Source organism: Clinocottus analis, unplaced genomic scaffold, assembly GCF_023055335.1.
Source record: "Clinocottus analis isolate CAN_PGR_092001 unplaced genomic scaffold, fCliAna1.0.p SCAF_5, whole genome shotgun sequence".
NCBI classification, from domain to species: domain Eukaryota; kingdom Metazoa; phylum Chordata; class Actinopteri; order Perciformes; family Cottidae; genus Clinocottus; species Clinocottus analis.
The window spans coordinates 12,730,674-12,746,287 of record NW_027176207.1 but is presented as its reverse complement, the minus strand read 5'-3'; the positions used below and the strand labels follow the sequence as shown (position 1 = coordinate 12,746,287).

The 15,614-nt window shown below is 38.1% G+C and overlaps 1 protein-coding gene across 1 annotated transcript; it reads left to right on the top strand.

Annotated features, from left to right (window-relative positions):
• The first annotated feature begins 1,998 nt into the window (after positions 1–1,998).
• Positions 1,999–15,614, top strand: slc47a1 (solute carrier family 47 member 1). The gene is made up of 17 exons (XM_068600345.1): positions 1,999–2,214; positions 3,952–4,053; positions 5,327–5,395; positions 5,509–5,657; positions 6,165–6,207; positions 6,518–6,562; positions 7,294–7,391; positions 9,263–9,360; positions 9,539–9,652; positions 10,070–10,137; positions 10,823–10,931; positions 11,262–11,337; positions 11,425–11,494; positions 11,663–11,795; positions 12,889–12,983; positions 13,310–13,414; positions 14,135–15,614. Exons 1-17 carry the CDS (start codon positions 1,999–2,001, stop codon positions 14,507–14,509), a joined length of 1,965 nt encoding a protein of 654 aa, XP_068456446.1. The 3' UTR covers positions 14,510–15,614.

Genomic DNA, 15,614 nt, shown 5'->3' with positions numbered 1-15,614 from the left:
TATTCAGTGAAGCTTTATATCTATCTATCTATCTATCTATATATATATATATATATATATATATATATATATATATATATATATATATATATATATATATATATATATATATATATATATATATATATCTGCACGGTCAAATCAAAGATCAAAGGTTTGTAGCAATGACAACATACTTAATTAGGGGGAGGAACATGCTCCTTTTGTGAAGTTACAATTGACTACCTGGCGACTTATAACACATGTAGGGATCTCTTGTTTTGTTTATTTCAGCTGGGATTTGTAAGCCAGTAGCTGTGATTGTGACCTCTATTGGCCATGCTGTTTCTTTTTTATTTTTAACAAATGATGCATATCAATTGTGCACCTCCTGAGACTGTCTTCTGAGCAGTCACAGATAAATATCAGTGATTTAACTTCTACTGTTGCTAAGTTACCGTCATTAATTAACATAAGTTGAAGGTACCTGAGTACACGTAACCTCTTCAGCTCCAAGCACCCCAGGCCCCGCAGCGCACATTATCAGACAAGAAAAATAAAAAAATACGTCCATGATGTTTTCCCGGATCTCTGTAACCAGAACGTTGATTAACTTCATTTAAATTGCTGGAATACCGTGAAGCCTTGAGGGAAGAGTTCTATCCAAACAGAAAAAATGTAACTTACCCTTAAATTTACGGAATTGCATAAACCTTGTAGCCTTGCCGGCGCTTTCGCGCGTGGCCTTAACGTTTCACAAGAAGGTTAATAAATACAAAGTCGGCTTTGGATAAAAGACAACTAAGGTATGATATGTGTCTATCTTGTTGTATGTTAGTACCTGCAAAATCAAAATGACTGTTTTTTTTCTCTATTTCTTCAAATTTTCAGACTGCGACGGCTTCCGTGGTTGGTGGATGTTTCTTTGACCGAGTCACACGTCGTAAGTAGCAGTCCAATTTCAATACCCAGCATGCCCCAATCCGAGCATATTTAGGAATAAAGGTTATACCTTTTCCATTTTTGAACCGAACGGCGGTTTTTGAACCCAACAACGGATTTTTGACTAAAATCATTGGAATCAGGCCAATGCTTTCTTTTATAGTGATTTATTTTGTTTGTCGCAGATTTTTATTCTTTCTTATCTCTTTACAACGAGGGGTCTTTACTGTAGCTTGTTGGTTAAGCCTTGAACCATGGAGTTGGAAAAACTCTGGCAGCTCGAAAAAGCATTTTTGGGAAATCTTGCTCGGATCATGCTTGGTGTTCAAAGTTATGATCAAAATATGTTATTAAAAAAAGATATAAAATAACACAAGTATTAAAACTTATCTGAGGTTCATATGACTATACTTGAACAGACTCGGGGCTCAATTTAAGTTGCAGAGCTATGTCAAGTAAAATATGTATGAGAGAAAATTTGTTTACGCGTGTTTTCATGTATGTGGCAAGTATGAGGGGGCTGATCCCAGGGGTAAAGTACAGACGTAGATAAGATAACTATTAATTTAATTTGCGCACACACATAAACAGCACGGCTGCCTGTAATTAACGAATCTACGCTTGCAGAGTTTATCAGAGCTTTGTGTTTGCCGTGTAAACAAGCATTCTTTATCAGATTACACTGAGTCCTGTAAAACACACACGCGCGCGCAAACACACACAAACACACACACACACACACACACACACACACACACACACACACACACAAACTCACTAATAAAATAGATTCATAATGTAACTTAGAGTACAGTACAACTACAATGTATCCCGTCCCTTCCTAGAAACATGTCCCCTCCCTGTCATGTCCTTGGTTTTCTTCCCTACATTCTCTCACCTCCCTCCTCCTCCAAACATTATGTAATCAGTAACTTTAAAGAACTGCATGTGTTGTATTTCTAAACCCACAAAGACCTGCTGCCTCTTTCCCCACTTCCTCCCTCCCTCCCTCCCTCCCTTCCTCCCTCCCTGGTCCCTCAGCTTTGCTCCCTTCTCTTAGCCTTATTCTGTGTTTAAATGGAGATCCTGGGTTCCCGGGACTCGGCACACCCATCGCCGGGTGAAGCGCTTGTTGATGGGGTTCCTGTTGCCAAGACGGCAAGGATCGAGGGAGACTATGTGGAGGTGGCAGCAGTCAGCTCCAAACTTTTTCGGTGTGCGTGTGTGAGACGTTGGCTGCCACTGGCCTACAGAGAGGAACTCTACCAGGTCCTGCGGCTCACAGGTCCACTAGTGAGTAGGGGAAAGTTGAAGTTTTAGTGTGGGGGGAGATTTGTATTTCAGGTGTTATCAACAAATTGTAACTGAGGGTATATTTCTACTCCTACTTCTAACCTGACATAATAAAAAAGGAGCAAAACTGCATTATGCCTCTGTCAGGTATAATGACCAAAATGTATATTCGGCTTATCCTTACTCAGGAATGCTTGTTATTGAATCCAGATTTAATATGTTAATATTTCCTCACCGTAGGCTATCTTTTTTACTGTAATTGAGTTGTCTCCCATAGAACTTTTACAATAAAATAAAATAATCCATTTTGTGTCACTGCATCTGGGCATTAAAGTAAACAGTAGCCAAACATATAAGTCTCTACCTGATGATATGCCTTGATTGGTTTGGTGTTATTATAACGTTAACTAGCATTGACATTATGCTTTGTTTTTACAAATATATTATGCACCTGTAAAAAAAAAATCAAATAATACATATTGACTCTTTAAAACTACGATCAATTCAGACAGTTTCAGACTGCTTTCAAAGTATACACAGGAATTCACAGAAAAAATGATTTCCTGTTAGTTCCGATCTTTAGGCTACTTGTAGTTTACAGATCATGTTTACATTTATTCATGCGTTTATAAATGTATATTCATGGAGAAATGTGCGTGTAGCTGCGTCCTTTGTTCTTTTTATGTCTGCCTTGAAGTACATTACTACTGGTTCAGATGTGTTATATAAATATGATTTTGTATTATCAACCACTCAAGATATGCTTTTAGATTAAGCATGAGACTAATAGTAAACATTCAAGCATTATGTATTACAACTACAAATAAAATAAGTTTTTTTATCTGACAGCATTTGCTGTCAGATATAAGGGCCAATCAGCTCTCTGATGTGGCTCCAGCCATGCGTTTACCATCATGCGTGACCGAGTGCATTGAGAGAGCATGGAGGGCTACAATGGAGAGCTACTATGGCGCATGGCTCCAAAATTGACGGCCGCCTCGCTCTCGTGAGAATAACGTTAACCACGTGTGCACAAATCTGCATTGCGTGCTGATCGCCGACGATTGATTCTGCGCAGAACTAGCTCATCTTGAACAAGCCTGTTAGCTGATGCCTTAGCGGCCGCTAATCTTCCTGGAGTCCATAAAAAAGACAAAACATAGCACAGACAAAACATAATGTAAAATAAAGATAGTACAGACTGACGCAAAGCACAGTCAGAGACTAGGATGCATGTTATCAGAACCGACCATAAACTTTTAGGATCCATAACTTCTTCAAAGTAAGAACTAGAGTCTATAAAGACAATCGAGGTCAGTGGTCTGAGGTGCGTCATTTAGTGTTTTTCTAAATAATAGATTGATAGATAAGTTATATGAGGAAGTAATGAGCTCCAAGCTATGATTGAAAGGTACACTAAAAAATGCATTTCCTGCTGAACATGCGTTGTAAAGCGAAAATTGTGAAAGCTGAGAGCTTGAAGCTGAAATATTTAAAAAAAAATAACTTAATGTCTGTGAAGTTACTGTTAATTGGGCCCTGTTACAAAGTACAATCCAACAGCGCAATTGATTACCAGTCCTGAAATATATTTACAATACCCAAATGAAAGGACATGGTGCCTACAGTGATAGGTGTGAACCTTTCTTAGCTTTTTGATTTCACAGTGCCGCTGTTCCACCTGATCAATGATGAGCTGTGTGTAAATCTAATTTTTTTTTTTTTTTGTTTCTACAGTTGCTGTCTCGGTTTCTGAACTTCCTCTTGCCATTTGTTACCAGCATGTTCTGTGGTCACATTGGCAATGCAGAACTGGCTGGATACGCTCTGGCCTCAGTGGTGATATTTTTACTCCTATTATTATAATCATTGTTATTATTATTACTCACTGTACTAATTCTAATGTTTTTCTACCGAAAGTACCTTTCTCTTTCTCATTTAGAAAGCATTATTTTCTGTGTGATGCTAATTTTGTTTACCTTTAAACACCGATACTGCTAATGAAACTTGGCAATATTGGGATATTTTCTTCCAAAAAGGCACAGAGACAAATATATTTACATTCGTACCCACCATGTCCCATTGGGAACTTATACAGAAGGAACTGCTAAGATGTTAAAGAACAGTTTGCAGACCAAAGAGAGAAGAAGCAATGAAAAATGTACACACATAGTTTAAATTATACATGTAATGAAATGAAAATGGACACAGACATGCTGAACAATACATTATCTGCTCAGTTTCGAACTACATATCGATAGGTTGGTAAAGTAATAACAGTACTGTTACTTTGCAACTCCCTCCCCCCCAAAAAAAAAAAAATTGGGGGGGGGAGAAACTCGGCAGTGCGAGCACTGGTGGTTCTATCTGCTGTTTGCCAAACACGCTGCCAAAATCAATGGCACGGTGCAAACTGTTTGCACCCTGCTGTGTCTCTGGTCCCAGAGTAGCGGCTGGAGGTTGCCGATGCACTCAGCTGTGTTATCGTGATCGGCTAGTTAAGAGTAGTAAGCGAGGTGTCAGCAAGCAGTCAATGGCAGTAGAAAACTGGTAACAAAAGGTGATTTGAAAAAGTGGGAGTGGCTGCAGGCGAGGTCTTTGAGCATGCGGCCATGAAGTCGACTGAGACAGAAAGCCACAGACAAATGCAGAGGAGCACATTCATGCAGTCGCACACATAACTGCACAAACAATCTTTCAGTTTAGGGTTATAGTGGAGATTTAAAAAAAGCCACTTACTTGGTAAACTATTTAGCAACACCTCGTGGCTCGGGATATCGACCTATATACCATGGCAGGGCTTTCCAAGTCATTGGCTAAGTTATTTGCAAACCCTAATTTACACATCCTAAAACAACATGGAGACACACTGGACATCCTTTTCTACAATATACACCCACTTTTCTTACATGTTAGGTTTTATTTAAGGAGGTCATATAATTGAAATGGAGATGTATTTTGCAAGAACTGAGAGCAAAAAGACAACTAATTCACATGATTGATGCACATTGACAACATCAGCGTTAGTTTGGTTCGCCATTGTGGTTTTCTAAAATCTCTGTCTGAGTCTCGCTAAATATTGAAAACTTTTTTTTTACTTTTCACCTCTCAGATCCTTAACATAACCACAGTTGCAACAGGCTATGGCCTCTCCCTGGCCTGTGACACACTCATTTCTCAGGTGAGCAAACTCCATCACCAATGTCCTAATTTCTATTGTGTGCTATCGATCGAAAGGATTTTGAGCCTATGTAAGCAGATTCAAATATTTTTTGTCTCATTTATGTTTTGCAGACGTTCGGCAGTAAGAACATGAACCGTGTGGGAGTAATCCTCCAAAGGAGTTCATTGATCCTGCTGCTTTTTTGTCTGCCCTGTTGGAGTCTTCTCGTCAACACTCAAAACTTGCTGCTTCTCTTGCACCAAGAGCATGAGGTGGCGAGGTAAATTCAGTTTATGAAACTGTTAGCGTGTTCTACATTCTGACGCTCGATTGATGACAAACTAAGGAAAAAAAGAGACCCTTATCTGTAGTGCTGTGCATGTTCTTATTGTCAGTATCTCTGTGTATTATTACCAGGTTAGTTTGTGGAAGTATTTTATGAGAGTGTGCTTAAGTTCATCTTCATGTAGATATTTGTGCATTTGTAGCATTGGCACCTGAATATGTTATTCCACCTCTATGTAGTTAGATTTCTAATCACCTGGATATGTTATTCCACCTCTATGTCGTTAGATTTCCAATCACCTGGATATGTTATTCCACCTCTATGTAGTTAGATTTCTAATCATTTATTCATTTATTTTGAAAAACTAAAGCAACAAAGCAGGCATTTAATGTGAACTTAATGTGATAATGCATCTATACACTGGCAAAAAATGGGACACGTCTGAGCAAAAAGTGAATTATTGTGTATGCTTGACTTAAATGTCGTTTGTCTCCCTTTCAGAATCGCCCAGCTCTATGTGATGGCATTCATCCCAGCTGTTCCAGTGAGTGCATTGAACTGAAACAATGTGGGGTAAAATATTGACTGCCTAATTCAAAACATGTGAACATGTTTTTGCAATACAGTATTCTGCAGGTATTAGGACATACTATAGGCTCTGTATACAAAAACAAGATTAGAAAGACAGTATTCAACCATGTTCATGATATTATTAGCACGCATGCTGAATACAGTACAAATACAGTAATATCAACAGTTAAAAGCAGCAACGCATGTGTTTGTGAATCCCGGTTGGTATCTGAGAGGTCTGCCAGTTTTATTCTTTAAAAATGTCCCTTTGTTACACGCTACAGGCCATGTTCCTGCACCTGCTGCAAGTTGCCTACCTACAAAATCAAGTAAGTTTATAAGGGAAATCAGATGCACTCTTGCACTGAATTTCAATTGGTGCCCTTCCTTAAAAAATGGACTTCAATGTGTTCACTTCCCCAGAACAAATTTAGAAAATGGTTGTGCTAAATGTACTGGCCTATTTGTGCAGACATTCAGGGTTCCTAGATATTTCATCCTTTATGACCTTAATAATAAGCTGACTGTTCCTTTATTGCCCCCATGAGGTTGACATTTGAGCTTTTTAGTAAAATGTCTTAACTGTTCAATGGATTGCTGTGCAATTTGGTTTAGACATTCATGTCCCTCTCAGGATCAATTCTAATAATGGTGGGTATCCAGTGATGGGAGGTTTTCCTCTGGTGCCACAATCAAGTCGAAATTTGAATTTGACAATACTTTGATTTATGGTAATGAAAATCTATTGACATTCACAGTAGCCTCAGTCGTACTTTGTGCTTAGCAGTGTTAATTAACACATATTAACATACATTTATACTTTACCTGAACATTGTGAGTATGCTAAACATTATCATTGCAAAACATACGTATTGTCACTGTAAAGTTATTAGCATATTGATGTTAGCATTTAGCTAAAAGCACTGCTCTTGATACTAGAACGCTGTCTTCATCCTGAAATTGTTGTCAAATTTGCATGAATAATATTCATGCAGTTTGAATAGAAGCTGTACAAATGGGACAGCTGGTTGTTGATTGCGTGTCTTAATTTGTCTGACAGGGGATCATCCTGCCACAGCTGTACACAGCAGCAGTAGCAAACATTTTTAATTTGGGGACCAACTACGTCTTAATTTACAGCCTTGAGTTGGGAGTCATGTAAGTGTGTCACTTTTCCTTTCCTTTTTATTAAAGAAAATGCTTTTATGATCATGGGTTGATAGTTATAGTGTCAAGTGGCCTGACCAATTAAATAGTTATGCCTCTAGACCAGGTGCCCTTAACCTTTTTGACCTTGGGGCACAATTTTCAAGTTCAAAGTGGGCCCATTCAAATATTAACACTGTATTGGTTTATTAACTAATTGATCTTACTCTTGGTTTGATTTGTATTCAATAACTGAATCAAATCTACGTACAGTTTAACAAGCAAAAGCCTTGTCAAATTAATGACATGATACGATGTGATAATCACAAAGACATTTATTGATCATGTGTATGGAAACCTGCACAGAGTCATGGAACAAATCAAGCTCATACAATAACTAATTTAAAGGCTAAAGTCAGGCATATTAACACCAAAATAACTAATAATTTAATTTTTCCACAAAAATACAGGGGACTCAAATAAATTGAGGAAAAATTTGATGAATAAAATAATGTGGGAATACAATAAACAATGTGCACAATTATTATTAGTTTTTTGAAGATTCATTGGATTATTGAATAACTACAGTGCTCTCAGTTAATCCAAAATGTTAAAAAAAAAACAACCTTAAACCTGAATATTTAAGACGGTAAAAGTGAGGTTTTTACTTTCTTATGTGAATATCTGTGTGTGCACAATTATTGGGCACCAGTTAGTGTGATTTCACTGCTAGTGTCAGGTTTCAGCTTTCTTTGTTGTGTCTCTGAGCACTGAACACCTCGTACTTCTTTACTACGACTATGTCTCTGAGCACTGAACACCTCGTACTTCTTTACTACGACTATGTCTCTGAGCAATGAACACCTCGTACTTCTTTACTACGACTATGTCTCTGAGCAATGAACACCTCATGCTTCTTTATTGTGGGCATGTCTCTTTGAACACTTCGTACTTCTGGGCTCTCCAGGTACGCTGCAGTTCTGGAATACGATCGCTTCACGTTGGATTCTTCTCAAATCTCTGGCAGTTCATTTGTGTCTTTTTCTCTCAACACTTTTTAACAAAAAGTGTGATGGCTTTGTGATCACGTCCTAATATCTTAGCAGTTTTTAAGAGCTGCATCCCTCTTAAAGATTCGTTATAATTTTTGACTTTTCAGAGTTGGTTCAATCTCTTTTTTGGCCAATTGTTGCCAGATAAACCTTATAAAAGTTACCTGGAGATAGTTTTTATTTTTGTTTTCTATATGTTTAGATCTGCTTAGGGCACAATGAGGGGCATTACACCAATAGACATCAGCTGATACGCTTAAATCCAATAGGCAATATTAATAATAGGTTCATACAGCTTAAAGTTGTACAATGTGCATACAAACTATGATATGGTCAAAGTAATCCATTTCCTTTCCCTTTTCCGCTGTGTGTTGTGGCATAGGGGTTGAAAATCACTGCTCTAGACCATTTCAAGCAGAACACTGTAGTAGTTGATGCATAAGCCAGGAGTTTTGAAAGAACAGCTCATTATGCATTTTAATCTATCTAAGAATTTTTTTTTGTTGGAACAGAACAAGCAGTACACTGATGTTTATTGTTTTTGTCCATTATTTAGAAAGGGAGGCAGTGAAGGGTAAGAAGAAAAAACTCTGACAGGAGTTGATCCTGGTCCAGCTGAACAAACATTTGATTCAACAGGCAGTCCACTTAACCATTCAGGTCCTTGTGATCGGGTCCATCCCTCTCTCCAAATGTTCAAGGCCTATTCTCAGCAGTTTGTTCAATCCACTGTTTGGTTGTAGTCCTTCTTTGACCCTGTAGTGAGAGTGAGTGAGTGTCACTGGTCGCAAATTTGAATATAACACAATGTTATATCACGTGTGTTTGCAGTGGATCAGCAATCGCTAACAGTCTCTCTCAGATCGTTATCTGCCTGCTGCTGTTTGGCTATATCAGATGGAAGAAGCTTCATCAGCAGACATGGGGAGGTGAGTTACACACAAATGTTGATATACTAAATGGACGAAATCGGCATTTCTATTACACATCTGGGTGAAAAGGCAAATGATGCATGTAAGCGGTTATGCTTTTAAATCTGTCTTTAGAAATCTGTCACCACCTACAGGCCATATTGAGTATAATCCGTCTGTGTGGAACTTTCTGCAGGCTGGTCCACTGACTGTCTGCAGGAGTGGGACGCCTATATGAAGCTGGCTATTCCCAGTGCTTTCATGATCTGCTTTGAATGGTGGATGTGGGAGATTGGAGGTCTCCTTGCTGGTCAGTGTGGCTTTTGTTTGAAATGTATTTAATACCCTTTTGAGCGGACAAGTGTCCGATTGCGAACTACTTAAACAAAGTTTTAAGACAAAACAACATTTTTCTTCAGAGCTTTAAGAATATAACACTGGGCCTTTCCCACCCACAGTAACTATCTCCCCACGAATTTACTTTATTTGGTCAAATACATAAGGATTATCTTATTGTATCTTATCTAAAATGTGAGTGTTTCTACAAGCAATAAGAGAATAACCATATTTGCTACATGTAAAAAAAATTTTTTTTCTGTTTCTCATACATTTGATGGTTGTCAGATTAATAAATCAGCAGCCAGCTGTGTGCAGTTTATTGAATGTCTTTTGGTCAAACATGTTTCTTCTATTTGCAAATGTCTGAATTTGATCTTCATCATATTAGGTATACTGGGAGAGGTGGATCTGGCTGCCCAGCACGTGATTGTGGAAATAGGAGCCCTTACATTTATGGTATGCATCATCCAATCTGTTCACTGGAACATTTATGTATTATTTAACAATACCTCAGATAGGGAGACATTCTGCAAAAAAGTGTTGTGTGGATAGATAAACTGTTCCTCAAGATATAATTACAACGCAAAACTTCCCTTAAATCACAAATGTTTTTACATTTCTACGAATGTAAAATTAAGCACAGTGCCATATTTCGCACACTGGTTATCGCATCGTCTTTGGGGTTCCCAGAACCCTTGATTTGACATATTAAACCCCCCGAAAGCCTCGTTAACAAAATGGTGGAAAGTTCTTAATAATATTTCTGTCAATAAAATGCATTTTGCTGACATTCATTATTCAAATTGCTATACATTTATTCACAAATATGAACAGTGAGTGTAAGTGAGTGTGTGTATATATATATATATATATATATATATATATATATATATATATATATATATATATATATATATATATATATATACCATAAATGACAGATATTGATAGATCCTTACTTTCCCCTGCTTCCAGTCTTTATGCTAAGCTAATTGCCTGCTGCCTCCAATGTTATATTTCACACAGTTGACTGATGAACATATCAATACCCCTCTAACTATTAAAAAGGAGATTGACTCATGTATTCCTGAAAACTGTGTAACTCATTGTAGCATAAAAAAGTAACACGGGGTCCTTACAGTTCCCTCTAGGAGTCTATGCAGCTGCCTGTGTGCGTGTTGGGAATGCTCTGGGGGCCGGGAACACTACCAGAGCCATAGTCACCTGCAAAGTGGCCTTGGTTCTATCAGGTATAAAAAGATATTTGTAAACACAAACATGCATAATTACTAAAATCATAACCATGCCCACTGATAATTCTTGATTCTGATTGGTTGGCAGGTTTATTAATCCTTCTATAATCCTAGCATAACCGATTACATAGCTGTAATCACTGTATTAAACAGCAACATCGGAGTTTGTTTTTCTTATTTAGGAACATACATAAAAAAGATAGATACCTGTAAGCTCCACGCAACTTGAAATTCAAATGTGTTTGACATTTTGTGAATCTGAACACTCGTGGAAAATACAGTACACCTTGTCACGTATTATCTGTTTGTGTACTGTCTTCACTGCAGGGGTGCTTGCCGTAATCCAGGGTATTGTCATCGCTGGCTGTAAATCCGTTGTTGGCTACATATTTACATCTGATGAGTGAGTTTTAGACCAACACACCTTCCTTCATGTACCCCACAATGGCACCTCTGTTTAATTTTGATGTTTTTCTTCTGCTGTCTGCAGAAACATTGTGAAGATTGTCTCAGAAAGCCTCACAGTCTACACATTTGTACAATTCTTTGATGCTATTATGGTAAATTATTTCGGAACAGAATATTCTTTTGTTTTGCCTTGAATTTGTGTTGAGTCTACATGCTCTTTTTGTGTGTGTGTGTGTGTGTGTGTGTGTGTGTGTGTGTGTGTGTGTGTGTATGTGTGTGTGTGTGTGTGTGTGTGTGTGTGTGTGTGTGTGTGTTTTTAGTGTGTCTGCTCAGGGATTCTTGTTGGAGCTGGGATGCAGAAAATTGCTGCCTTGTCCCACCTGGTGTGTTACTACTGCATCGCTCTGCCAGTGGGAGTAGCTCTGATGTTTGCTGCCAAACTCAGAATATTAGGTAATGTCCCCATTCTCTTCTATTGTTGTATGTTTCTGCAAACAAAATACTACTAATTGATGCAGTAGAACCACAAATGTCTATATTTTTCTTACTTCTCAAAAAATGGTGCCGACATTCCCCACAATGCCACTTGACCAACTGGCCTTGAGTTCAACATTCAGGCCGTGGTCATCTTGTTTTGTTTTTTTGCAACCAGGGATGACACATGAAGTTGGCGTTAAGTACAACCGAACCCTGATTAAAACATTTCTAGGCTACCAACACTTTACAGTGAACTTTCATGTGCTGAAAACAGTGTGAAAGGGTTCCACATTGGCTTCACTTGTGAGACTTAGAGGTTGCAATCTGTCCTCAACAGACGCAGATTCAAGAGACAACATTTGAGTTTATTTATAGGACATCACACAGCTCCCTCTGGAGCCACAGTAGACATTTTACAACTTATACAATATATGCTGTAGCACTCAAGACCTGCAATTGGACTTTGATTCGTAAAATAAGTGGCATTTAATTTGAGTTGTTGAAAGAGTGGACTTTATAAATTAACTTAATATCTACATAACACTACTTAATGAAACATCTAAAAAGTTTTTTTAGCTACCCCAAAGTAAAGTTGATGTATCCAAAACCACACTCTAATTTAGGTTAACTTCAACTGGATGGTAGGAACATTTATTCAGTTTCTTCCACAGAGTGTAATAATGATGTGAGGGATGTGAGGGTGGCTCTGATTTAATATGCAATATGATTGGGGTTCAGTGAATAATGCCTCTAGCAAACTTTTATGGTCGCGCACAGCCCTGTGTGGTCTTTAGTGAAATGTCTCAACAACTATCGAATAAAGGAATTTCCACTCATCCTAAGGGGCACCCTTGGGATGAAATGTAATAACTTTGTTAACTTTGTTGTTCCCCTGACTTTTCGAAGGACCATCATCAGGTCAAAATTGGAATTAGCTGCTAGCTTAGCTGTACCTTAGTCTTTTTGTCATACATATTACAAATATAATTTGTTTTTTTTGTTATGAGTATGAAGTGAATACTGTAGTTCTTTCTTCATTGCATGTTTATTTGTGTCTGCCTCTGGTTAGGTTTGTGGATCGGTATCTTAACGTGTGCTTTCCTTGAGACTGGTATCTTCCTCTTTCTAATCTTCAAACTCAATTGGAAGAAAGTCTCATGCAAGGTAGGATGAACTTATCCTTCTTAAAAGCATGCATGGTAATAAAACAGTTACAAGAATTTGGATTAGCAAATAAAATGTATGGCAGCATTTTAAATATTTGTTTTGATTTATTTTATTTTGCATAACTTTGACGTTATCTCTTAAGTAATTTGCAATACACAGACAAACGTACACGTTAGTGCTGAACATTGCATACAACATGCCACAAACTAATGCATTTAAATATAATTAAATGTTGGTAAATTTGTGGGTGACTCAATTCTCATCCAGGTTTTTTTCATCTGAATAAAAAATAAGATATCTCATGTACCTCACTCTGTTTTCAGGCTCAACTGCGAGCTGGAAAGAAAGTGGTGGCGATGCCTTTGCGTCCTGCTAGTACAGTGCTGAGTGAGGCGCTAATGCCTGACATCTTGGACTTGCCCAATACAGTAAGTACATAATAAATAGTAAATGCTGTGTAGCTAAATATGGTTTTCTCCCATGTCTGTTTATCATACTTGTGCTAGACCAGTGGTTCTCAAACTTTTTTGTCACTCACACTTTGGAAGAAGAAAAATGTTCAGGCCCCACGACCCCAACAAAACATTGATCTACGCGAGATAAGCTTTTCTGTGGTTTCAGTTTAAGCAAAACAACAAGAATCCAAGAGTCGCCAAGAAACTTGGCCATTGCGCATGCGCAACCATAACCTGTTAGCGGGGTAATGAAAGTGCAGGCATTTAGCCATGTATTTATTCATCAGAATCAGCTTTAATGGCCATGGAATTTCACACCGGATTCACTTAAAAAGACATTAAAGACAACAGTTTAAAAGTGCAGATAGTGCAAATCGTCTGATTAACTGACATTTTATGTCTGTGTACTTTTGTACTATTTGAAGTTCTCATATAGCTCATGGGGAGTGTTTTTACAGAAACCACAAGGTAGCCCATTCAATCCCCGTTCTTCCAATAATTGGCATGTCAAAGTGTCCTTGAGCAAGACACTAAACCCTGAATAATGTATTATAATAAAAACAAAAACAAAACTGCACCCCCCCACCCCAGAGTTGTATTACCCCTGCACCCCACTTGAGGGTTGCACCCCACAGTTGAGAACCAGTGGGTTAGACACAGATTAATTAACAGCAGCATCTTTACACCCTGAAGGCCCAGTTGGACAGTGAAGAAGCTCCTAAAACGGAGGCCTGCAGTCTAGTCAACACCCAGAATCAGGAGCTGACAGTGGGTCACGAGGCTGAGGCCAACAACACAAAGACAGGAAGAGCTGAAGGGGATGCTGAAAGGACCAAAAAGATGTCAAACACCAAAAGTCCAGCACTGCTTTCTGTCACTGAGCTGATCTTGCGCCGGGGACTCATTGTCTTGGTTTCAGTTCTGATTTTAGTCATCGGTGTCGTTATTCACATTGCTTTCCCTGTACAGGAGCCCTCCATCCAGAGCAGGGCCAACTTTAGCCAAAACTGGACTAATGACTCTACTCCTACACCACTGGCCCCACAGGACCTAACGACACACCTCTGAGCTACCTTTGATATCCGAATGTCGAAATCTAGCAGCTGAACACAATTCTCAGAAACTGACAATGTAGATCTCCTGGTGAGAAAAGTGTTGCATTTATAGTCTACTTAAAGACATGGGATACTGGATTTGCTTGAAGAAAAATATGTCTCAGTGCCGCACTGTCGCACTAATACACAAAAAGATGGAAGCAATGAGACTGAGACTTAAAGGATGTTACAAAGATCAAGTTTCAACCTGCTCGGCCCACGATGTTAAACTGGGACGACAATACACACAATAAATCCCTCACTAAAAGGTAACCAGGACATCAAGAAACAAATGTTCTTCCACAGACAGCTTTTAATTTTTCCACTTTTCCTTATCTTGATTTATATTTTGCCCAGTGACATTGTCTCTCTTGAACCTGTTAACCTCTAGCCTTATCCCTCGCAAAAACAAAACATAACCAAAATCAATCAGGAATAGTTATGTTTTTTTTTCTTGTCTGATTTTTAATCACCATACCAGAGTAAATAAAGATGCCTTTATTTTTTTTTTATCCTTAAAACATGATCTGAATTTCAACGGCCTTATCACCATTAAAACAAGCTCAATGGATAACAATATAACTGATTGGCTTTTTCTACTCTTTGCTACAACTGGAACTGTACATTTAATGAAAACACATTATAGACAATTTATGATACAATTTAAAAAAGTAATACTCAATGTTTTGGCCATGACTGTCTATATGTTGACTTTTTACCTGGAGTTTTACTTCAAAACACAATGTATGTATTTGCATATAACTATGATACAAATGATATAAATCCACTAAAACTATTAAAATAGTAACACACCCAATGACCGAAGACGCACATAAATGGAGAATGAACTATATCAGAACTATTTGAAACATTTTGGTGTCTGTCACCATCTGGTGGCCGCCAACAAAGTGCTAAGAGTCTCTGTTTGGCTGGAAGTGAAAGTAAAGTTGAAGCCAATTTAGCACCTGGCTTCTCAATGATACGTGGGATTTTCTGGAGGATTATAAACGCTACAGTCATGTAAATAACAAAAATTCTGACGTTTTGGGACAAAATAATAAATAAATAATTAGTAAATA